The sequence below is a fragment of the Chelonia mydas genome, chromosome 23, assembly GCF_015237465.2.
Source record: "Chelonia mydas isolate rCheMyd1 chromosome 23, rCheMyd1.pri.v2, whole genome shotgun sequence".
In the NCBI taxonomy this organism is placed as follows: domain Eukaryota; kingdom Metazoa; phylum Chordata; order Testudines; family Cheloniidae; genus Chelonia; species Chelonia mydas.
The window spans coordinates 16018068-16040851 of NC_051263.2; the positions used below are offsets into that span (position 1 = coordinate 16018068).

Consider the following 22784-nt stretch of genomic DNA (forward strand, 5'->3'; position numbering starts at 1 on the left):
ATAATGGGGGGTTATTGCCCCAGGACTCTGGGCCCAATTTCACAGCCCAGTCCCCCAGATCCTGTCCCTCCCCTGGGATCCCCCAGCAAATTCCCGGCTGCGACCTGCAGAGCAGGAGGCATAGCGGGAGCTGTGGGTCTGGGGTTGCCCCTCCCCCTGATGTCTCAGCCCCACTCACCCCTGGGCACCACGACCTGTTTCCACAGTAATTGCCCCCCACCCCAGACACAGGACCCAACCTCCTCTATGGGTCCCAAGAATGGGAGCAACACAGGGGAACATCCCCCTGGGAAAAGCCCCCTTCTCTGCAGCTCCCCCTGGGGGAAGGGATCCCCCCTCCCTCTGTCCCGAACCTCCAGTGGCTGCTGCTCAGGCCCGGCTGGGGAACCCGCAAGTGACTCCGTCCCGGCTGCACGGCTGGGTGTCCCCTCTGCTGGGCCCAGGGCTCAGGACAGACCCTGGTTCTGAGCGTCCCATCAGTGCGAAGCCCCGAGGGATCTGGCTGGGTGTGTGGCTGAGATCGGGGACGTGGAGGCAGGCCCCTCACCTGCTACCACCAGCTCCACGGGGTGGCTGGGCTGCGAGGAGACGAAGGGCTCTGATCGGGGCCGGTAGCTGCAGCTGTAGCTCCCTCCGTGCTGCCGGCCCACGGTGGGGATGTGGAACTCGGCCCCGTCCCCAGCAGGGTCCATGTGTCGCGGCGGGTTCAGGTCTCCAGCCTTGTGCAGGAAGAACCTCACATTCCGGCGCTGCCCCTGACACCGGATGGTAACGTTTGCCCCTGGGGTGGTGACCCCAGTGGGGCTCAGAGAGATGGAGGGTCTGGCCAGGCTGGGATCTGCACATAGGAGACAAGCTGTGAGAACAAGACCAGGACACCCACCCAGCCCCAGCCTCCCTGGCAGGTCACAGCCATGGGCAGATCCAGGGCCCCGGGCAGAGATTCTCTCCCAGATCCCAGAGTCCCCCCACCCAGAAACCGGGCCCTGCAAGACACCGAGCCACGACTCCCAGCTGCTTGGGATCCTCCTATGCCCTTTTGTGGCCCCTGCCTCGTTCACTGCATCTGGCCTGCCCTGGACACACAGCGACTCATGGGCTTGTCTCCAGGGCCCAGCGCGACAGGGCCTGAGCCCCACACAGAAAGGGAGTCACCCTGCCAGCCCCCCAGGGAGGCAGGGAGGCGTCATTATCCCCATTCAACAGAAGGTGAAACTGAGGCACAGTCAGATTCACTTTCCTTCGTGAGCTCCCAGGGGCAGGGACCTTTTCTTCATTCTCTGTTTATGCAGCGCCTGGCACAAAGGGGCCCTGAACATGGCAGGGTCCCTACATGCTCCCCCAACACAAGGGATCCAGCGCTATTGAGGCCAGCGTTTGCAGAGGTCTCCACTAACTGTGGGCATCTCGGTTTCTGGCACTTGGCCTGAGGTCCCCCAAGATTGAAAATCATTTTGAAAATCATGACATGCTCCCATCACACAGAGTCTGTGGCCGCGCCAGGAGCTGGGCCAGATCTCCTGGGTCCCAGCCCAGCACCAAGCCACCATTTCCCCTGCAGGCCCTGCCTCATTCAGCTCCGGCCGGGGCACTGCCTGGGGCGGGGCCTGGAGAACAGAGCGGAGGGGATCACGGGATTAAATAGCATCTCACGGTTCCTACCCACAAGGGGCAGCGTTAAAGTCACCTCCCTGCCCCGAGTCTCCAGGGGCTCCTGCTCCACGGGGGAGGGATAGTTCAGTGGTTTGAGCATTAGCCTGCTAAACCCAAGGTTATAAGTTCAATCCTTGAGGGGGCCATTTTGGAATATGGGGCAAAAATTGGGGATTTGGTCCTGCTTTGAGCAGGGGGTTGGACTAGATGACCTCCTGAGGTCCTTTCCAACCCTGATACTCTATGATTCTATGACAGGCATCCCGTCAGGGCTCAGGGCAGAGCCTGGCTCTGAGCGTCCCATTAGCACCGAGCCCCTGTGAGGGTCTGGCTGGGGCTGGGAATGGGGATGTCAAGCCGGGCCCCTCACCTCTCACCACCAGCTCCACGGGGTCGCTGGGGGACGATGCGGCGGACGGCTTTGATCTGTTGTGATAGGAGCAGTTGTAGCTCCCGCCGTCCTCCCGGCTCACGTTGCTGATGGGAAACACAGCCTCCAACCCTTCCGGATCCACAGCTGGGAAATGGCGTCCCTCTTTATTCAGCATGAATCTCATGCCCTGGCGCTGCCCCCGACACCAGACAGTCATGTCTTCCCCTAGGGAGACCCACTCGCTGGGGCTCAGGGAGATGCTGGGTTTGGGGTAGCTGGGCTCTGCAGGGGGAAGCAGACAGGCCGTGAGACGCAGGCCCCGTCCTCACCACGCAGCCTCAGTGGTGGGTCAGACCTGGCAGCCCTGGGGACGGGCTCCTGGATGCCTTTCCACAGGGGCCCAGTTTCCTCTTATCCCCGGGCTAACAACATGAGACACGGAGCAACCCCAGCCGCTGGGGGCCAGAGCTCTCCTCCCTACCAGGAGACAGGCCAGGCCAGTCTCCAGGGTCCGTTCACTCCCTGGCTTCTCTGCTGGGAGGGCTGGGAGCCAGGTTCTCTCCCCAGCTCTGGGAAGGGAGTGGGGTGACAGCAGGAGGGATGTGGTCCAGGACTCCTGCGTTCTGTGCACTGCCCCACCCCTGACTTGTAGGGGTCTGTACAAGTCTCTACTACACACTGAGGTTTATAACCTTCAGCTCCGCCCATCACCCCCGAACTCATATGTTGGCTCGGAAATGCCCCCCCTGCTCTGCTGCTCCCCGGCCGGGCGTCCTCTCTGCTAGGCCCAGGGCTTTAAGCAGAAAGAACTTCATGCCCGGGTACCGACCCTCACAGCTAATGGTGATGCTTCCCCCGAGCGCCACCACCGTGCTGGGCCAGACGGTGGGCGTGAGAAATTCTCGCCCTGCTTTCAACAAGAGACAGGAGTTAAACAAGGGAGACACCCCACCCCTGCCTCCCTCCCGCCCCAGTTCAGTTCATCTGTCACTGAGTCTGTCCCCTACCAGGGATGGCACTGCCTGCCCATGGGGCTTGGGGACAGGGGGTTCACCCATATGTAGCTCAGGACCCAGCTGCATGAGAGATCTCCTGCCGCGCCCCACCCAACCTGAGGCCAGCCAGGGAGCCTGACCAGTAGGCCCCTTGCAGCTCTGCCCCCTGCCCCGGGGTCAGAAATAGTGTCTGAGACCGGCGGGAGTCACACAAGACCCACCTTTCCCCAGGCCTTGGGAACGGGGGGCTGTGAGTGCAGGGGAGGGAGCTCTTGGGGGTGGATCTGGGGGTTTCTCCCCAGGGCTGCACTGACCGTGAACGTGTCGGTTTCCCCTGCAGGAACAGAACCAGCGTCTGTCGCGGGGGGGGAAGGGGCTGAAACACCGACACAGGGATGGCCCCCCGCTCTCTGCAACCAGTGGTGGATCAGCCACTGGGCCTATGGGGCCTGTGTGCCCGGGGCCCTGGCCAAGTGGGACCTCCTGGAGCCAGCGGCAGCTCTACCAATTTTGCCACCCCAAGCAGTCGCTGCCGAATTGCCGCCGAGCCCGGAAGAGCGGCGGAGCTGCCGCCCTCACTCCCCACTGGGCCTTGGGCCGGGGTGTGGGGACAGAGCTTCTCCGGTCTTGGGGCCGCAGTTGGGGGGTGTCACGGAGTCCCCGGGCAATGCTCTGGAACTGTTCCCTACGAAGCCAGGCAGGACTCTGGGGAAGTCTCCTCTCTGGGAGCAGCCTGTCTGCAGGACACACAGCTCACCCGGCTCCACCTTCCTGGGTCTGACCTCGGAGCAGTCAGCCTCCTCTGCCCCTCCGTGCGCTTCCCACAGCGAGCCCGCCCAGGCGGGGTCCTCTGGGCTTTCTCCTTTTCGGGGCCAGGAGGGTACCTGATTCCTTCATTCTCCAACCCTTTAGCTCTCACCTTCCAGGGTGGAAGGGCCAGGCCCTCAGGTGCCAGGAAACAGGGTGTCGGCCATTCTCTGTGTCCAGACCCCTGCACACACCTGCCCTCTAGGGCTCTGCAAGGATCATACACCCTTATCCCACCACCTAGATACTTAAGAACTGCACAGGGGAAACTGAGGCACCCCCACACTATTCAGAGGAAACATTAAGAACAGTCCCAGTCTGGAGGGCTGCAATTTGGGCTCTCTTGGTTAAGAGCCCCCATCTTGACCTGGGCCACATACTGTTTACTTACAGAGCTAGCATGGAGACATTCCTCTCTCAACAACCTTGTGTGACGAAGTGGGACTGTTCTTAATGTTTCCTCTGAATAGTGTGGGGGACAGGAGGAAGGGGTGGGGAGGGATCCCCCTTGCTCTGGCCCAGGGCCCCAAGAAACCTTAATCCACCTCGGCCCGTGACTCAGCATTAATCGATCATTACTGTCAGTCCCGGGGAGGGGGGTTTGTGGCTGGGGACGGTGCCGGCTGGGCAGCCCCTGGGCCCAGACTCCTATGTGCATCCCCAGTGCAGGGGCAGCTGCGGGAGCATCCCCTGGGAAAGGCTAATGCTCTGCAGCTCCCCCTGGGGGAAGGGATCCCCCCTCCCTTGGCACCAAATCTCCAGGAGCTGCTGCTCCCCACTGGCTGGGGAACCCCCCAGTGACACTGTTTCCTCTCCCTGTCCAGGCAAATCCCAGGGCTCTGTGCAAAGCCTGGCTCTGAGCATCCCATCTGGGTGCCGACCTTCTGAGGGTCCGGCTGGGATCGGGGACGTGGACCCGGGCCCCTCACCTGCTACCACCAGCTGCACGGGGTCACTGGGGTCCGAGGAGACGAAGGGCTCTGATGGGGGCCAGTAGCTGCAGCTGTAGCTCCCTCCGTGCTGCCAGCCCACGGTGGGGATGTGGAACTCGGCCCCGTCCCCAGCAGGGTCCATGTGTCGCGGCGGGTCCCGGTCTCCAGCCTTGTGCAGGAAGAATCTCACTTCCCGGCGCTGCCCCTGACACCGGATGGTGACGTCTGCCCCTGGGGTGGTGACCCCAGTGGGGCTCAGAGAGATGGAGGGTCTGGGCAGGCTGGGATCTGCGCACAGGAGACAGGCTGTGAGAACAAGACCAGGACACCCACCCAGCCCAGCCTCCCTGGCAGGCCCCAGCCACGGGCAGATCCAGGGCCCCAGGCAGAGATTCTCTCCCAGATCCCAGAGTCCTCCCACCCAGAAACCGGGCCCTGCAAGACACCGAGCCACGACTCCCAGCTGCTTGGGATCCTCCTATGCCCGTTTGTGGCCCCTGCCTCGTTCACTGCATCTGGCCTGCCCTGGACACACAGCGACTCATGGGCTTGTCTCCAGGGCCCAGCACGACAGGGCCTGAGCCCCACACAGAAAGGGAGTCACCCTGCCAGCCCCCCAGGGAGGCAGGGAGGCGTCATTATCCCCATTCAACAGAAGGTGAAACTGAGGCACAGTCAGATTCACTTTCCTTCGTGAGCTCCCAGGGGCAGGGACCTTTTCTTCATTCTCTGTTTATGCAGCGCCTGGCACAAAGGGGCCCTGAACATGGCAGGGTCCCTACATGCTCCCCCAACACAAGGGATCCAGCGCTATTGAGGCCAGCGTTTGCAGAGGTCTCCACTAACTGTGGGCATCTCGGTTTCTGGCACTTGGCCTGAGGTCCCCCAAGATTGAAAATCATTTTGAAAATCATGACATGCTCCCATCACACAGAGTCTGTGGCCGCGCCAGGAGCTGGGCCAGATCTCCTGGGTCCCAGCCCAGCACCAAGCCACCATTTCCCCTGCAGGCCCTGCCTCATTCAGCTCCGGCCGGGGCACTGCCTGGGGCGGGGCCTGGAGAACAGAGCGGAGGGGATCACGGGATTAAATAGCGTCTCACGGTTCCTACCCACAAGGGGCAGCGTTAAAGTCACCTCCCTCCCCCGAGTCTCCAGGGGCTCCTGCTCCACGGGGGAGGGATAGTTCAGTGGTTTGAGCATTAGCCTGCTAAACCCAAGGTTATGAGTTCAATCCTTGAGGGGGCCATTTTGGAATATGGGGCAAAAATTGGGGATTTGGTCCTGCTTTGAGCAGGGGGTTGGACTAGATGACCTCCTGAGGTCCTTTCCAACCCTGATACTCTATGATTCTATGACAGGCATCCCGTCAGGGCTCAGGGCAGAGCCTGGCTCTGAGCGTCCCATTAGCACCGAGCCCCTGTGAGGGTCTGGCTGGGGCTGGGAATGGGGATGTCAAGCCGGGCCCCTCACCTCTCACCACCAGCTCCACGGGGTCGCTGGGGGACGATGCGGCGGATGGCTTTGATCTGTTGTGATAGGAGCAGTTGTAGCTCCCGCCGTCCTCCCGGCTCACGTTGCTGATGGGAAACACAGCCTCCAACCCTTCCGGATCCACAGCTGGGAAATGGCGTCCCTCTTTATTCAGCATGAATCTCATACCCTGGCGCTGCCCCCGACACCAGACAGTCATGTCTTCCCCTAGGGAGACCCACTCGCTGGGGCTCAGGGAGATGTTGGGTTTGGGGTAGCTGGGCTCTGCAGGGGGAAGCAGACAGGCCATGAGACGCAGGTCCCGTCACCCAGTCCTGGGGCCTGTCCCCACCACGCAGCCTCAGTGGTGGGTCAGACCCGGCAGCCCTGGGGACGGGCTCCTGGATGCCTTTCCACAGGGGCCCAGTTTCCTCTTATCCCCGGGCTAACAACATGAGACACGGAGCAACCCCAGCCGCTGGGGGCCAGAGCTCTCCTCCCTACCAGGAGACAGGCCAGGCCAGTCTCCAGGGTCCGTTCACTCCCTGGCTTCTCTGCTGGGAGGGCTGGGAGCCAGGTTCTCTCCCCAGCTCTGGGAAGGGAGTGGGGTGACAGCAGGAGGGATGCGGTCCAGGACTCCTGGGTTCTGTGCACTGCCCCACCCCTGACTTGTAGGAGACTGTACAAGTCTCTACTACACACTAAGGTTTATAACCTTCAGCTCCGCCCATCACCCCCGAACTCATATGTTGGCTGGGAAATGCCCGCCCTGCTCTGCTGTTCCCCGGCCGGGCGTCCTCTCTGCTAGGCCCACGGCTTTAAGCAGAAAGAACTTCATGCCCGGGTACCGACCCTCACAGCTAATGGTGATGCTTCCTCCAAGTGCCATCACCGTGCTGGGCCAGACGGTGGGCGTGAGAAATTCTCGCCCTGCTTTCAACAAGAGACAGGAGTTAAACAAGGGAGACACCCCACCCCTGCCTCCCTCCCGCCCCAGTTCAGTTCATCTGTCACTGAGTCTGTCCCCTACCAGGGATGGCACTGCCTGCCCGTGGGGCTTGGGGACAGGGGGTTCACCCATACGTAGCTCAGGACCCGGCTGCATGAGAGATCACCTGCCGCGCCCCACCCAACCTGAGGCCAGCCAGGGAGCCTGACCAGTGGGCCCCTTGCAGCTCTGCCCCCTACCCCGGGGTCGGAAATAGAGTCTGAGACCGGCGGGAGTCACACAAGACCCACCTTTCCCCAGGCCTTGGGAATGGGGGGCTGTGAGTGCACGGGAGGGAGCTCTTGGGAGTGGATCTGGGGGGTTCTCCCCACGGCTGCACTGACCGTGAACGTGTCGGTTTCCCCTGCAGGAACAGAACCAGCGTCTGTCGGGGGGGGGAAAGGGGCTGAAACACCGACACAGCGATCGCCCCCCACTCTCTGCAACCAGTGGTGGATCAGCCACTGGGCCTATGGGGCCTGTGTGCCCAGTTGCCCTGGCCAAGTGGGGCCTCCTGGAGCCAGGGGTGGCTCTACCAATTTTGCCACCCCAAGCAGTTGCTGCCGAATTGCCGCCGAGCCCGGAAGAGCGGCGGAGCTGCCGCCCTCACTCCCCACTGGGCCCTGGGCCGGGGTGTGGGGACAGAGCTTCTGCGGTCTTGGGGCTGCAGTTGGGGGGTGTCACGGAGTCCCCGGGCGATGCTCTGGAACTGCTCCCTACGAAGCCAGGCAGGACTCTGGGGAAGTCTCCTCTCTGGGAGCAGCCTGTCTGCAGGACACACAGCTCACCCGGCTTCCACCTTCCTGGGTCTGACCTCAGAGCGTTCAGCCTCCTCTTCCCTCCGTGCGCTTCCCCAAGCGAGTCCGCCCAGGCGGGGTCCTCTGGGCTTTCTCCCTTTCGGGGCCAGGAGGGTACCTGATTCCTTTATTCTCCAACCCTTTAGCTCTCACCTTCCAGGGTGGAAGGGCCAGGCTCTCAGGTGCCAGGAAACAGGGTGTCGGCCATTCTCTGTGTCCAGACCCCTGCACACACCTGCCCTCTAGGGCTCTGCAAGGATCATACACCCTTATCCCACCACCTAGATACTTAAGAACTGCACAGGGGAAACTGAGGCACCCCCACACTATTCAGAGGAAACATTAAGAACAGTCCCACTTCATCACATCTCTCCCCCCTTAGAGATCGAACTGAGCGGGGTCACTTTAGCAGGTGACCTGGGGAAGTTCAAAACCACCAACGTTCCCATGGATGCCCCAGCATCTCTCCCCTTCCTTGGTGGGAGTTACACCAGGCCCTTCCAGTTTCACACCCTCCCTTAGGTCGGTGGTGGTCGATAGCACTAGCAGTCCGCATGTGGGAAGGTTTATGTGGCCCGTGCCCTTTGGCCACCCCAAAACCCCCGGGGGTCAAACTGGGATTGGATCTTCTCCCAGCGCTCCAGTCTGGAGGGCTGCAATTTGGGCTCTCTTGGTTAAGAGCCCCCATCTTGACCTGGGCCACATACTGTTTACTTACAGAGCTAGCATGGAGACATTCCTCTCTCAACAACCTTGTGTGACGAAGTGGGACTGTTCTTAATGTTTCCTCTGAATAGTGTGGGGGGCAGGAGGAAGGGGTGGGGAGGGATCCCCCTTGCTCTGGCCCAGGGCCCCAAGAAACCTTAATCCACCTCCGCCCGTGACTCAGCATTAATCGATCGTTACTGTCAGTCCCGGGGAGGGGGGTTTGTGGCTGGGGACGGTGCCGGCTGGGCAGCCCCTGGGCCCAGACTCCTCTGTGCGTCCCCAGTGCAGGGGCAGCTGCGGGAGCATCCCCTGGGAAAGGCCCCCTGCTCTGCAGCTCCCCCTGGGGGAAGGGATCCCCCCTCCCTTGGCACCAAATCTCCAGGAGCTACTGCTCCCCACTGGCTGGGGAACCCCCCAGTGACACTGTTCCCGCTCCCTGTCCAGGCAAATCCCAGGGCTCTGTGCAGAGCCTGGCTCTGAGCATCCCATCTGGGTGCCGACCTTCTGAGGGTCCGGCTGGGAGCGGGGACATGGACCCGGGCCCCTCACCTGCTACCACCAGCTGCACGGGGTCGCTGGGGTCCGAGGAGATGAAGGGCTCTGATGGGGGCCGGAAGCTGCAGCTGTAGTTCCCTCCGTGCTGCCAGCCCACGGTGGGGATGTGGAACTTGGCCCCGTCCCCAGCAGGGTCCATGTGTCGCGGCGGGTCCCGGTCTCCAGCCTTGTGCAGGAAGAATCTCACTTCCCGTCGCTGCCCCTGACACCGGATGGTGACGTCTGCCCCTGGGGCGGTGACCCCAGTGGGGCTCAGAGAGATGGAGGGTCTGGGCAGGCTGGGATCTGCGCACAGGAGACAGGCTGTGAGAACAAGACCCGGGTACCCACCCAGCCCAGCCTCCCTGGCAGGCCCCAGCCACGGGCAGATCCAGGGCCCCAGGCAGAGATTCTCTCCCAGATCCCAGAGTCCCCCCACCCAGAATCCGGGCCCTGCAAGCTGGCCTCCCAGCCCCACAGACACCGAGCCACGGCTCCCTAGTGCTTGGGATCCTCCTATGCCCATTTTTGGCCCCTGCCTCGTTCACTGCATCTGGCCTGCCCTGGACACACAGCCACTCACGGGCTTGTCTCTGGGGCCCAGCACGACAGAACCTGAGCCCCACACAGAAAGGAAGTCACCCTGCCAGCCCCCCAGGGAGGCAGGGAGGTGTCATTATCCCCATTCAACAGAAAGTGAAACTGAGGCACAGTCAGATTCACTTTCCTTCGTGAGCTCCCAGGGGCAGGGACCGTTTCTTCACTCTGTGTTTATGCAGCGCCTGGCACAAAGGGGCCCTGAACATGGCAGGGGCCCTAGGTACTCTCCTAACACAAGGGATCCAGTGCTATTGAGGCCAGCGTTTGCAGAAGTCTCCACTAACTGTGGGCATCTTGGTTTCTGGCGCTGGGCCTGAGGTCCCCCAAGATTGAGGCCCTTTTGAAGGACACTTCTGAAAATCATGACATGCTCCCATCACACAGAGTCTGTGGCCGCGCCAGGAGCTGGGCCAGATCTCCTGGGTCCCAGCCCAGCACCGTGTCCACCAAGCCACCACTTCCCCTGCAGCCCCTGCCTCATTCAGCTCTGGCCGGGGCACTGCCTGGGGCGGGGCCTGGAGAACAGAGCGGAGGGAATCACAGGATTAAAAAGCCTCTCACGGCTCCTACCCACAAGGGGCAGCGTTAAAGTCACCTCCCTCCCCCGAGTCTCCAGGGGCTCCTGCTCCACGGGGGAGGGATAGCTCAGTGGTTTGAGCATTAGCCTGCTAAACCCAAGGTTATGAGTTCAATCCTTGAGGGGGCCATTTTGGAATATGGGGCAAAAATTGGGGATTTGGTCCTGCTCTGAGCAGGGGGTTGGACTAGGTGACCTCCTGAGGTCCTTTCCAACCCTGACATTCTATGATTCTATGATAGGCATCCCGTCAGGGCTCAGGGCAGAGCCTGGCTCTGAGCGTCCCATTAGCACCGAGCCCCTGTGAGGGTCTGGCTGGGGCTGGGAATGGGGATGCCGAGCCGGGCCCCTCACCTCTCACCACCAGCTCCACGGGGTCGCTGGGGGACGATGCGGCGGACGGCTTTGATCTGCTGTGATAGGAGCAGCTGTAGCTCCCGCCGTCCTCCCGGCTCACGTTGCTGATGGGAAACACAGCCTCCAACCCGTTCGGATCCACAGGTGGGAAATGGCGTTCCTCATTATTCAGCACGAACCGCATGCCGTGGCGCTGCCCCCGACACCAGATGGCCACGGCTTCCCCCAGGGAGACCCCCCAGCTGGGGCTCAGGGAGATGCTGGGTTTGGGGTAGCTGGGCTCTGCAGGGGGAAGCAGAAAGGCCGTGAGACGCAGGCCCCGTCACCTAGTCCTGGGGCCTGTCCTCACCACGCAGCCTCAGTGGTGGGTCAGACCTGGCAGCCCTGGGGACGGGCTCCTGGATGCCTTTCCACAGGGGCCCAGTTTCCTCTGAGCCGTGGGCTAACAACATGAGACACGGAGCAACCCCAGCCCCAGGGGTCCAGAGCTCTGCTCCCTAGCAGAAGAAAGGCCAGGCCAGTGTCACGGAGTCCCCGGGCCATGCTCTGGACCTGCTCCCCATGAAGCCAGGCAGGACTCTGGGGCAGTCTCCTTCCTGTGAGCAGCCTGTCTGCAGGGCAAACAGCTCACACAGCTTCCACCTTCCTGGGTCTGACCTCGGAGCATTCAGCATCCTCTTCCCCTCCGTGCGCTTCCGACAGCGAGTCTGCTCAGGCGGGGATCCTGGGGAAGCCAGAGGGTCCTGCCCCCCAACTTCTCAGTAAGACGTGACTCTCACCCAGCCAGTAAAAGAGAGGTTTATTAGATGACAGGAACATGGTCTAAAACAGAGTTTGTAGGTGCAGAGAACCGGACCCCTCAGCTGGGTCCATTTTTGGGGGGCAGTGAGCCAGATAACCACGTCTGCCCTTCACTCCATGTCCCCAGCGAGCCCCAAACTGAAACTCCCTCCAGCCCCTCCTCCTCTGGGCTTTATCCCTTTCCCGGGCCAAGAGGGCACCTGATTCCTTTGTTCTCCAACCCTTATGCTCTCACCTTGCAGGGGGGAAGGGCCCAGGCCATCAGTTGGCAGGAAACAGCATGTCAGCCATTCTCTGTGTCCAGACCCCTGCACACACCTGCCCTCTAGGGCTCTGCAATGATCACACACCCTTATCCCACCACCTAGATACTTAAGAACTGCACAGGGGAAACTGAGGCACCCCCACACTATTCAGAGGAAACATTAAGAACAGTCCCACTTCATCACATCTCTCCCCCCTTCGAGATCGAACTGAGCGGGGTCACTTTAGCTGGTGACCTGGGGAAGTTCGAAACTACCAACGTTCCCATGGATGTCCCAGCATCTCTCCCATTCCTTGGTAGGAGTTACACCAGGCCCTTCCAGTTTCACGCCCTCCCTTAAGTCGGGGGTGGTTGATATGACTCGCAGGCCGCATGTGGGAAGGTTTATGTGGCCCGTGCCCTTTGGCCACCCCAAAACCCCCAAGGGTCAAACTGGGATTGGATCTTCTCCCCAACAAGCTGGCCAAACACAGCCACTTGGTTAGAGGACGCTTTAACTTTCTTAACAGCTTTCACTTCATCTGAGACATTCTCAAAGCTATCCACACTGGATCCTTCAACAGGAAAGTCAGTGGATCCATTCACAACAGAAAATTTCTGGCTGTTAGGAACTGAAACTTTCTTGATTAAATCACTTTCACACCCTTCAGTTGCAGTAAACTGCTTGCAAAGACTCCATGAGGATTCCTTTCCCGAGGGGCTTTTCTATGCAACAATTCACCCCTCACAGAAATTCTGCTCTTACCCTCTTCACCTAGGGTTTGCTCTAGAGGGACACTTTCCTGAGCAACAACAGACTCTTTCTGGGTCTCACTTACATCCAGATTTACCTCTGGCCCATCTGGCAGATTCCTACACAATCCTCTTTAAGGCAAACTTACAGACTTCCTAGATAAAAGGTCAGAAGCATTCTCCTTCCCTTTGCCACACACAAGTTCAGGAATCTTTTCCTTCTTGCAACAGGTTTCCGCACCCTTAGTAGGTAACACAATCACATCACCTTCATGCTCTCCTTGTGCCCTGGCTAGGATCTCACCTGATTAGACAGAGTTGCTACACCCTTTCCCAACAACACACTAGCAACAGGCAAAATACAAGCACCTGAATTGTCTGGGCTCTGGGATTTTACATAGACACTAACTGGATGTGACCTAGTTACAGGGCCATTCTCCCGAGCAGACGCAAACTTAGGACCATTCCCTTCCTGGGCTTGAGCTGAATCCAGAACCAACTCTGAGACAACTGCACAACCCTCAATCATCATAGGCTGCAAGGCCCCTTTTGTCTGCTCCACAGACAAAGAAGAGCAGGACACACTTTCTTCTTTACCAGACACACAGCTTGGGATCTCATTCCCCTTGTTCCAGCACACAAGGCTGGTCACAGATAACTGCTTGGAGATCAAGGTACCTCCCTCCATAGGCAAGTCAATACCCCTGACAGACCCAGGCACGTTTCCTTCACCGTCACAATTCTCCACCCAGGTAACAGGTGAGGTCCAGGGACACTCATCTTCCACTCTCCGCGCCTTCCCACCCTGCTGACTAGACACAGCCATCAGCTCACAAGGCTGCCTAGGCTCATCCAAACTTTCCTTACCCAGCACCTTGCCACTCCCAACAGATCCCCTGCCCTGCCTGTGTCTCCCCCCACTCAGCTGGGGTCTCAGCTCCCACTGTGCTCAGCGCTGCCCTTGCTGTCCCAGTGGGGGTAGGCAGCGAGCTCGCTGCTTTCCTCACTGCATCAGAGCCAGCCTGAGCCCCTCCCCGCTCCAGCATGCAAAGGGGGGGGGAGCATCTCTCTGTCCCACCCAGCCCCAGGGGTCTGGTGTGACAATGTGACACAGCAGGGAGGGGGGAGTGTTAACCTGGGAATGTGCCCTGGGGATGGGAGACCTGAGAGCTTGTCACCTGAGCCAGGAGGGGGAGGGGGAGGTAACACCTCTGCCCAGGAATGTGGACAGAGGCTGCAGGAGAGAGCCTGCTGGGAGCGGGGGGTTTAGTTTTCAGTTTGGGGCTGGGTGGATGAATGAAGGGAACCTCAGGGCTGGGGTCTAAGCTCCCTGCTCCCCCAGAAGGACTTGACTGAGCGGTCCTGGTTCTACCCACAAGCTCTGTTTTGGACTGTGTTCCTGTTGTCCAATAAACCTTCTGTTTTACTGGCTGGCTGAGAGTCTCAGTGAATCCCAGGAAGAGGGGTGCAGGGCCTGGACTCCCCCACACTCTGTGACAACTGGTGGTAGAGGTGGGATGTACTGCACCCCGTGAACGGCGCTTCCTGCAGTAAGTGACTGGGGAGCAGTAAAACGAAGGGGGATTGACGGGGACCAGGCATGCTGAAGATTCAGAGAGAGATGGTTTCAGGGGGCGGTTAACCCCTGGGACTGTTTCAGAGAAACAGTCGTGTTAGTCTGTATTTGCAAAAAGAAAAGGAGGACTTGTGGCACCTTAGAGACTAACCAATTTATTTGAGCATAAGCTTTCGTGAGCTACAGCTCACTTCATCGGATGCATACTGTGGAAAGTGTAGAAGATCTTTTATACACTCAAAGCATGAAAAAATACCTCCCCCCACAAACCCACTCTCCTGCTGGCAATAGCTTATCTAAAGTGATCACTCTCCTTATAATGTGTATGATAATCAAGGTGGGCCATTTCCAGCACAAATCCAGGGTTTAACAAGAACGTCTGAGGATGGGGGCGGGGTTAGGCAAAAACAAGGGGAAATAGGTTACCTTGCATAATGACTTAGCCACTCACACTCTATTCAAATCTAAGTTAATTGTATCCAATTTGCAAATGAATTCCAATTCAACAGTTTCTCGCTGGAGTCTGGATTTGAAGTTTTTTTGTTCAAAAATTGCAACTTACAAAAAAGTTTGTGAACAGTCGGTCAGGGGGTAGCCGGGAGGAGTCCCAAAATAACAGGCTCCCCCCCGATGCAGAGAGAGAGTCACCCTGGGACCTCCCACGAGGGGAAATAGGGAGAACCCCCTCCAAAGGGGAATGCCTGGCGTCGGGCCTCTCCGACCCGCTCGAGGGGACCAACGTGACCTGAGCCGCTATCACTGTGGCCAGAGAGGCCACGTACGGACCCAGTGCTCCAGGCTCAGGGACAGACTGAGCAGACCCAACCTACCCATGGTTAACTGGGGAGGGACCGAGCTGGACGAGGGGCAGACGGCCCAGGCAAGGGTGGCTGCCAGTTTACCACCTGCTCAGGAGGGAAGAGTACCCCAGGCCAGCTCCGCCAAAGGGCTGGATGCTCTGGACTCAGGGTTCTCGGTTTACAGGGTGGGCGCGAGGCTGTCCCTCCGGAGAGAGTGCCTTGTTCCCCTAGAGGTGGATGGGAAGAAGGTCAATGGATACTGGGATACGGGCGCGGAGGTGACGCTGTCCCGGCCCAAGGTGGTGGCCCAGATCGGGTGGTGTCCAACCCCTACCTGACCTTGACGGGGGTGGGCGGGACTCCATTTAAGGTGCCTGTGGCAAGGGTACACCTGAAATGGGGGGCCAAGGAGGGCCCCAAGGATGTGGGGGTACACCACCATTTCCCACTGAGGTTTTGAAGGGAGGAGACCTAGAGGACTGGCCAAGCAAGCCCCAGACTGCTCTGGTTGTGACCCGTAGCCAGAGCCGGTGAGGGGCACTGCGCCCTGACCTTGGGAAGGGTACCACACCAGAGGTGCAGGACCCTACCCTGAGGGAGAGGGAGTGCCGACGGCATGGCTCAGAGAGGCTGAGGCCTCAGACCCGGCCAATAAGAGGGAACCGGGCCCCATCCCTTCCCCAGCCGCTGAGTTCCAGGCCGAGTTGAGGAAAGATCCCTCCTTGCGGAAGCTCAGGGACCTGGCATGATCTCACAGACCATGAGGAGAGGCTGCCAGGAGAGGTTCCTGTGGGAGAAGGGGTTCCTGTACCGAGAATGGGCTCCCCCAAGGGAAGTGGAGTCCTGTGGTATCAGGAAGCAGCTGGTGGTCCTCCAGAAGTATCGCAGCAAGCTACTGTACCTGGCCCATGACATCCCCCTCGCAGGGCACCAGGGAATCCGGCGCACCCGGCAGAGGTTGGTACAGAACTTTTACTGGCCTGGGGTCTTTACCACTGTCCGGCAGTATTGCCGATCCTGTGACCCTGGTCAGAGAGTGGGGAAGGCCCGGAACAAGGGGAAAGCAGCTTTGAGACCTTTGCCCATCATAGAGGAGCCTTTCCAGAAGGTGACCATGGACATCGTGGTGCCTCTCAGTTAGACGACCCAGTCGGGGAAGAAATACATTCTGGTGGTGGTAGATTTTGCCACCCGCTACCCCAAGGCAGTGCCCTTAGCTTCCATTGAAGCAGACACAGTGGCAGATGCGCTCCTGACCATTTTCAGCCAAGTGGGGTTCCCCAAGGCAGTCTTGACAGACCAAGTGTCCAACTTCATGTCGGCCCTGCTCCGATGCTTGTGGGAGAAATGTGGGGTCCGGCACAACTGGGCCTCAGCTTATCACCCCCAGTCCAATGGGCTGGTGGAGAGGTTCAATGGGACGCTAAAGATGATGCTGAAAACCTTTATGAACCAGCACCCGCAGGATTGGGACAAGTTCCTAACTCCCCTGCTGTTCGCGTACAGGGAGGTTCCCCAGGAGTTTACCGGATTTTTGCCTTTCGAACTGTTATATGGAAGGAGGGTAATGGGCCCCCTGGACCTGATGAGAGACGAGTGGGAGGGGAAAGCCACTCCCAATGGAGAGTCAGTGGTGGAGTATGTCCTGATCTTCCGAGAGAGACTGGCTGAACTCATGGGCCTGGCCAGGGAGAATCTGGCCAGAGCCCAGAAGAAGCAGAAGGTCTGGTATGATCGCACGGCGCGGGCCCGTGGCTACGTCACCAGGGATCAGGTGATGGTTCTCATCCCCGTGAGAAAGAACAAACTACAGGCCACCTGGGAAGGCCCTTTTCAGGTTGTCAAGCAGCTCAATGAAGTAAACTATGTGGTGGAGCTGTCGAACCGGGCGCACCACCGCCGGGTGTATCATGTGAATATGATGAAGCCATATTATGCCAGGGGGAATGTGGTGTTAGCTGTGTGTGGACAGTGGGAGGAGCAGGGAGATGACCCTTTAGTAGATCTATTCCCTGGGACCAGAGCTGGTTCCCCCCTGGAAACAATTCCCCTCTCGGATCAGCTAACCCCTGCCCAGCAAGCTAAGGTCAGGGGGGTGCTGCATCCGTACCGACAGCTGTTTTCCAAACAGCCTGGACGCACTAATCTGACTGTCCACAGGGTGCAGACAGGGTCGCACCGGCCGATAAGATGCTCCCCCTTCCGAGTCACAGGGAAAACTGCTCAGGACCTGGAAAGAGAGGTCTGGGACATGCTGGCTGTGGGGGTGATCCAGCCATCTGCCAGCCCTTTGGCCTCGCCGTGGTGCTGGTCCCCAAAAAGGACGGGTTGGTTCGGTTCTGTGTGGACTATCGGAAGCTCAATGCCATCACTGTATCTGATGCCTACCCCATGCCCAGGCCTGACGAGCTCCTAGACAAGCTGGGAGGAGCTCGGTACCTTACCACCATGGACCTTACAAAGGACTACTGGCAAGTGCCGCTGGATGCAGATGCCCGACTGAAATCGCCCTTTATCACCCCTCTGGGGCTCTATGAGTTCCTGACCCTGCCTTTCGGCCTCAAGGGAGCGCCGGCCACCTTCCAGTGCCTGGTGGACCAGCTACTGAGGGGGATGGAGAGTTTTGCCGTGGCGTATATTGATGACATCTGTGTCTTTAGCCAGACCTGGGAGGACCATGTGTCCCAGGTTAGACAAGTGCTGGACTGACTCCAGGGGGCTGGGCTGACTGTAAAAGCGGAGAAGTGCAAGGTGGGGATGGCGGAAGTATCTTACCTGGGCCATCAGGTGGGGAGCGGCCGCATAAAGCCGGAACCAGCCAAGGTGGAGGTGATCAGAGACTGGCCCGCTCCACACACCAAAAAGCAGGTCCAAGCCGTTATTGGGATGGCAGGATACTACCGATGATTTGTACCCCACTTTAGCGCCATAGCTCACCCCCATCACTGAGCTATGCAAGAAGGGGAAGCCAGACAAGGTGGTCTGGACCGAGCAGTGCCAGGAGGCTTTCTGGGCGCTGAAAGAGGCTCTGGTCAGTGGCCCAGTTCTGGCAAACCCAGACTTTGACAAGCCCTTTGTGGTGTCCACCGACACCTCAGACACAGGACTGGGGGCGGTGTTAATGCAGGAGGATGAAAAGGGGGAGAGACACCCCATTGTGTACCTGAGCAAGAAGTTGCTACCCCGGGAGCAACACTACGCGGCCATCGAGAGGGAGTGCCTGGCCATGGTGTGGGCCCTCAAGAAACTAGAGCCCTATCTCTTCAGGCGACACTTCACTGTGTACACCGACCACTCTCCCCTGACCTGGCTGCACCAGATGAAAGGAGCCAACGCCAAGCTCCTGAGATGGAGCCGGCTCCTGCAGGATTACAAAATGGACGTGGTCCATGTGAAGGGAAGTGCCAACCTGATTGCAGATGCGCAGTCCGGGAAAGGGGTCCCCGAACTTCCCCAGGTCACTGGTCACAGTGACCCCGCTCAGTTCAGTCTCGAAGGGGGGAAAAGATGTGACGATGTGACGCAGCAGGGAGGGGGGAGTGTTGACCTGGGAATGTGCCCTGGGGATGGGAGACCTGAGAGCCTGTGACCTGAACCAGGAGGGGGAGGGGGAGGTAACACCTCTGCCCAGGAATGTGGACAGAGGCTGCAGCAGGAGCCTGCTGGGGGCGGGGGGTTTAGTTTTCAGTTTGGGGCTGGGTGGACGAATGAAGGGAACCCCAGGGCTGGGGTCTAAGCTCCCTGCTCCCCCAGAAGGACTTGACTGAGGGGTCCTGGTTCTACCCAAAAGCTCTGTTTTGGACTGTGTTCCTGTTGTCCAATAAACCTTCTGTTTTACTGGCTGGCTGAGAGTCTCAGTGAATCCCAGGAAGAGGGGTGCAGGGGCTGGACTCCCCCACACTCCATGACATCTGGTTACAGGCAGGCAGGTAGCCTAAGACTAGCCGCTCCTCCCTGCTGCCAGCCAGGTCATTTGCATTTTCACTGACCATTTCCCTCTCCACTAATTTGTTCCCTGGATTCAAATTCAAACCCTTGGCAGTTACAGGAGCACGGCCTGGATCCTGTCCCAAAGAGACACAGTCACCCCACAACAGGGTCTCGCAGCTGGTGTCCTGGAGCACCCCAACGGCCAGCCAGCCTGACCCCTCCTGGGTCTGCACAGGGATCTGGGCCATAGGCAGGGCGAGGGGCTTCATCCCTGGGACCCTCACCCAGCTCACACAGCCCCTCAGCATCTGAGGCTGCAATACCCAGGGCCTGACAACAGTTCTCTCTGTCCCCGGATCTCATCAGCCCAGGAATGTCTCCCCATTGACCATCACCTTCCGCTCCCACTGGGGGTCCGAGGGGCCTAGCCCCAGGAAACTCCATCACAGAAATATAGGTTGGGGTCAGGAGTGGGAGCCTGTCCACCACCCCACCCATATGGATGACGGAGTCGATGGCCTTGGGACCCAGCAAGGGAGCTACACACCGGGGCTTTTCCGCAGGGTCCCCCTCATTCAAATCGCCAGCCTGCTCAAAGGCAGTGAGGTGGCATCCACATCCCCCCCTCCTTAACCAGGGACAGCAATTTAGTCTCGAGGTTCCCTGTGGAACTGGCCCCCCGGGATCTATCCCCACTCACCCCTGGGAGGTCCCCTAGGCCTCTCCGCTCCCCCACCGCCAGCTCATGCTGCTGTTGCTTCTGCAGCTCTTTCTCGGGCTCTCGCTGTCTCTCACAGTTCTCTTGCTCTCTCGGACTCAGCTCCAATCCCGTCCGTCTCCGATCCCCCGATGGGGAACCCGATCGTGAAGACCCTCGTCTGGTCGGGGACAGGAGTCTTGGGGATGCCTGGCTCCCACTCCAGCTGCTCCCAGATCCTGCTATAGCCCCATTTCGGGTCAGGAATCTGTTCCTTAGAGCGGTCATCCTCCTCCAGCTGCACGATTAACTCTGCTTTGGTGAACTTTCAAATGATCTACCCTTTCTTTCTGCACAGGGTTACAATGTCCTTCTTAAGGAGATGGTGACAGACCATCACTCTGCTCTTCCCAAGTTGTTGTGGACTCACAGGCCTGTGTGCTCTCAGCTCCCCACAGTTTCCAGGGAGAACCCCTCGTGTGTCAGCCCTTCTCGAGGTCACCACCTCTTTGCCAGGGTCGAGCTGCAGACTTCTCCACCCCTGGGACCGCTCGCTGCAATCCCCCAGGGGACCCTGTTACTCCACAGTCCTTCTCCCTGGTCACACACTCCCAGGGGTTAACCGCCCCAAGAAACCATCTCTCTCTGAATTTTCAGCACGCCTCGTCAATCCTGCTCCCCAGTCACTTACTGCAGGAAGTGCCATCCATGGGGTGCAGTAGATCCCACTGCTACCACCAGTTGTCACGGAGTCCCTGGGTGAAGATCTGGAACTGCTCCCCATGAAGCCAGTCAGGACTCTGGGAAGTCTCCTTTCTGTGAGCAGCCTGTCTTCAGGACACACAGCTCACACAGCTTCCACCTTCCTGTGTCTGTCCTAGGAGCATTCAGCATCCTCTGCCCCTCCGTGCACTTCCCACAGCGAATCTGCTCAGGCTCCGCTCCTGGGGAAGCCAGAGGGTCCTGCACCCCCACTTCGCAGTCAGACTTGACTCTCAGCCAGCCAGTAAAACAGAGGTTTATTAAACGACAGGAACATGGTCTAAAACAGAGCTTGTAGGTGCAGAGAGTGGGACCCTTCAGCTGGGTCCATTTTAGGGGGCAGTGAGCCAGACAACCGTGTCTGCCCTTCACTCCATGTCCCAACCAGCCCCAAACTGAAACTCCCTCCAGCCCCTCCTTCTCCTCTGGGCTTTGTCCCTTTCCCGGGCCAGGAGGTCACCTGATTCCTTTGTTCTCCAACCCTTTAGCTCTCAACTTGCAGTGGGGAAGGGCCCAGGCCATCAGTTGCCAGGAAACAGGGGGCTGGTCATTCTCTGTGTCCAGACCCCTGCACACACACCTGCCCTGTAGGGCTCTGCAATGATCACACACCCTTACCCCACCCTCTAGATACTTAAGAACTGCCTAGGGGAAACTGAGGTACCCCCACACTATTCAGACGAACCATTAAGAACAGTCCCACTTCATCACAGCCAGTCTCCATTGTCCGTTCACTCCCTGGCTTCTCTGCTGGGAGGGCTGGGAGCCAGGTTCTCTCCCCAGTTCTGGGAAGGGAGTGGGGTGACAGCAGGAGGGATGGGGTCCAGGACTTCTGGGTTCTGTGCACTGCACCACCCCTGACTTGTAGGGGACTGTACAAGCCTCTACTACACACTGAGGTTTATAACCTTCAGCTCCGCCCGTCACCCCTAACTGATATGTCGGCTGGGAAAGGCCCCCCCTGCTCTGCAGCTCCCCGGCCGGGCGTCCTCTCTACTAGGCCCAGGGCTTTACGCAGAAAGAACTTCATGCCCGGGTACCGACCCTCACAGCAGATGGTGATGCTTCCCCCGAGCGCCACCACCGTGCTGGGCCAGACGGTGGGCGTGAGAAATTCTCGCCCTGCTTTCAACAAGAGACAGGAGTTAAACAAGGGAGACACCCCAACCCTGCCTCCCTCCCGCCCCAGTTCAGTTCATCTGTCATTCAGTCTCTCTGGGAGTCTGTCCCCTACCAGGGATGGCACTGCCTGCCCATGGGGCTTGGGGACCGGGGATTCACCCATACGTAGCTCAGGACCCGGCTGCATGAGTGATCACCTGTCCCCCCGGCCCCACCTAAGGCCAGCCAGGGAGTCTGACCAGTAGTCCCCTTGCAGCTCTGCCCCCTGCCTTGGGGTTGGAAATAGAGTCTGTGACCGGCGGGAGTCACACAAGACCCACCTTCCCCCAGGCCTTGGGAACAGGGGGCTGTGAGTGCAGGGTAGGAAGCGGTTCGGGGTGGATCTCGGGGCAGGGGTGGATCTGGGGGGTTCTCCCCCATGGCTGCTCTGACCGGGAACCTTTCGGTTCCCCGAGGGGATCTAGAGCCCACGGATGGGCCCTGTTAGCGTTTGTATGAGCTGAAATAAATCCAGGTGTCCCCCCCGCCGATCCTCACAGCCTGGGAGGGGCTGAGCTTTGAACCAGTGAACGGTTCAAATCCTGGCTTCTTTGTCAGAGCCTGGGAGCCAGATTCGGCTCCTAGTTACTCCATGGGGTCGGGGCACAGGAGAACTGTGACGGGTCTTCACAGGGCGAGTTTGGGTTGTGTTTTGGGGAAGGTTCAGGGCTCGATTCCTCTTTTCCCCACCCCACACACCCCCTCCCCCATCCTTGATGTTACCACCCTCCCCACAGACTGATACTCACCTCCCCACGCCACTCTGTGCCCCGCCAGCCAGCAGCCTGGAGAGAAAAGTGGTGTTAAGGGGTCACATCCCAGAGCAACTGGATCCTACACCCTGGTCTCAGATCCCCACCATGGCCACACGCCCTCGTCTCAGATCCCCCCCGGCTCCCATGGCCACACGCCCTTGTCTCAGATCCCCCCGCCCCCCATGGCCACACGCCCTGGCTGTCTCCGATACTTACTGAGGAGGATGACGGTGAGAGCAGACGCCATGATGGGGCAGTGGGAGGCCCCCCAGCGCTGCCACCAACACCCCAGTGTCCAGCTCCACTCAGCCTGAGGCCCGAGTGCCAGCGGAATGAGGAATTGCGCCGGGGGCTGCAGCCCCAGGAAGCCCGTGATTTGCTCGGCCCCTTTCTTTCCCATCAGCTGGTTTCTCTGCAATCTCCAGCCCAAATCTACCGCGGTCAGAGCAAAGCCAGTTCCCTGCAACGCCCAGCAAACCACATCCCCTCCTGCAGCTGGGCTCCCAGCCCCA

General features: G+C 59.5%; 2 protein-coding genes across 2 annotated transcripts in view; one reads left to right on the forward strand and one right to left on the reverse strand.

Moving 5' to 3' along the window:
• The window catches only part of LOC119564877 (immunoglobulin superfamily member 1-like), a 967916-nt gene that overhangs the window by 323877 nt on the left and 621255 nt on the right, over nucleotides 1-22784 (forward strand). The gene's annotated exons all lie outside the window — the stretch shown is intronic.
• The window catches only part of LOC119564866 (immunoglobulin superfamily member 1), a 999687-nt gene that overhangs the window by 112643 nt on the left and 864260 nt on the right, over nucleotides 1-22784 (reverse strand). Inside the window, exons 15-20 of the mRNA XM_043534608.1 lie at nucleotides 21401-21478; nucleotides 10791-11075; nucleotides 9275-9565; nucleotides 6233-6517; nucleotides 4758-5048; nucleotides 2024-2308 (exon numbers count right to left, since the gene is read on the reverse strand). Coding sequence (XP_043390543.1) covers nucleotides 2024-2308; nucleotides 4758-5048; nucleotides 6233-6517; nucleotides 9275-9565; nucleotides 10791-11075; nucleotides 21401-21478 — 1515 coding nt within the window. The remainder of the gene's footprint in view (nucleotides 1-2023; nucleotides 2309-4757; nucleotides 5049-6232; nucleotides 6518-9274; nucleotides 9566-10790; nucleotides 11076-21400; nucleotides 21479-22784) is intronic.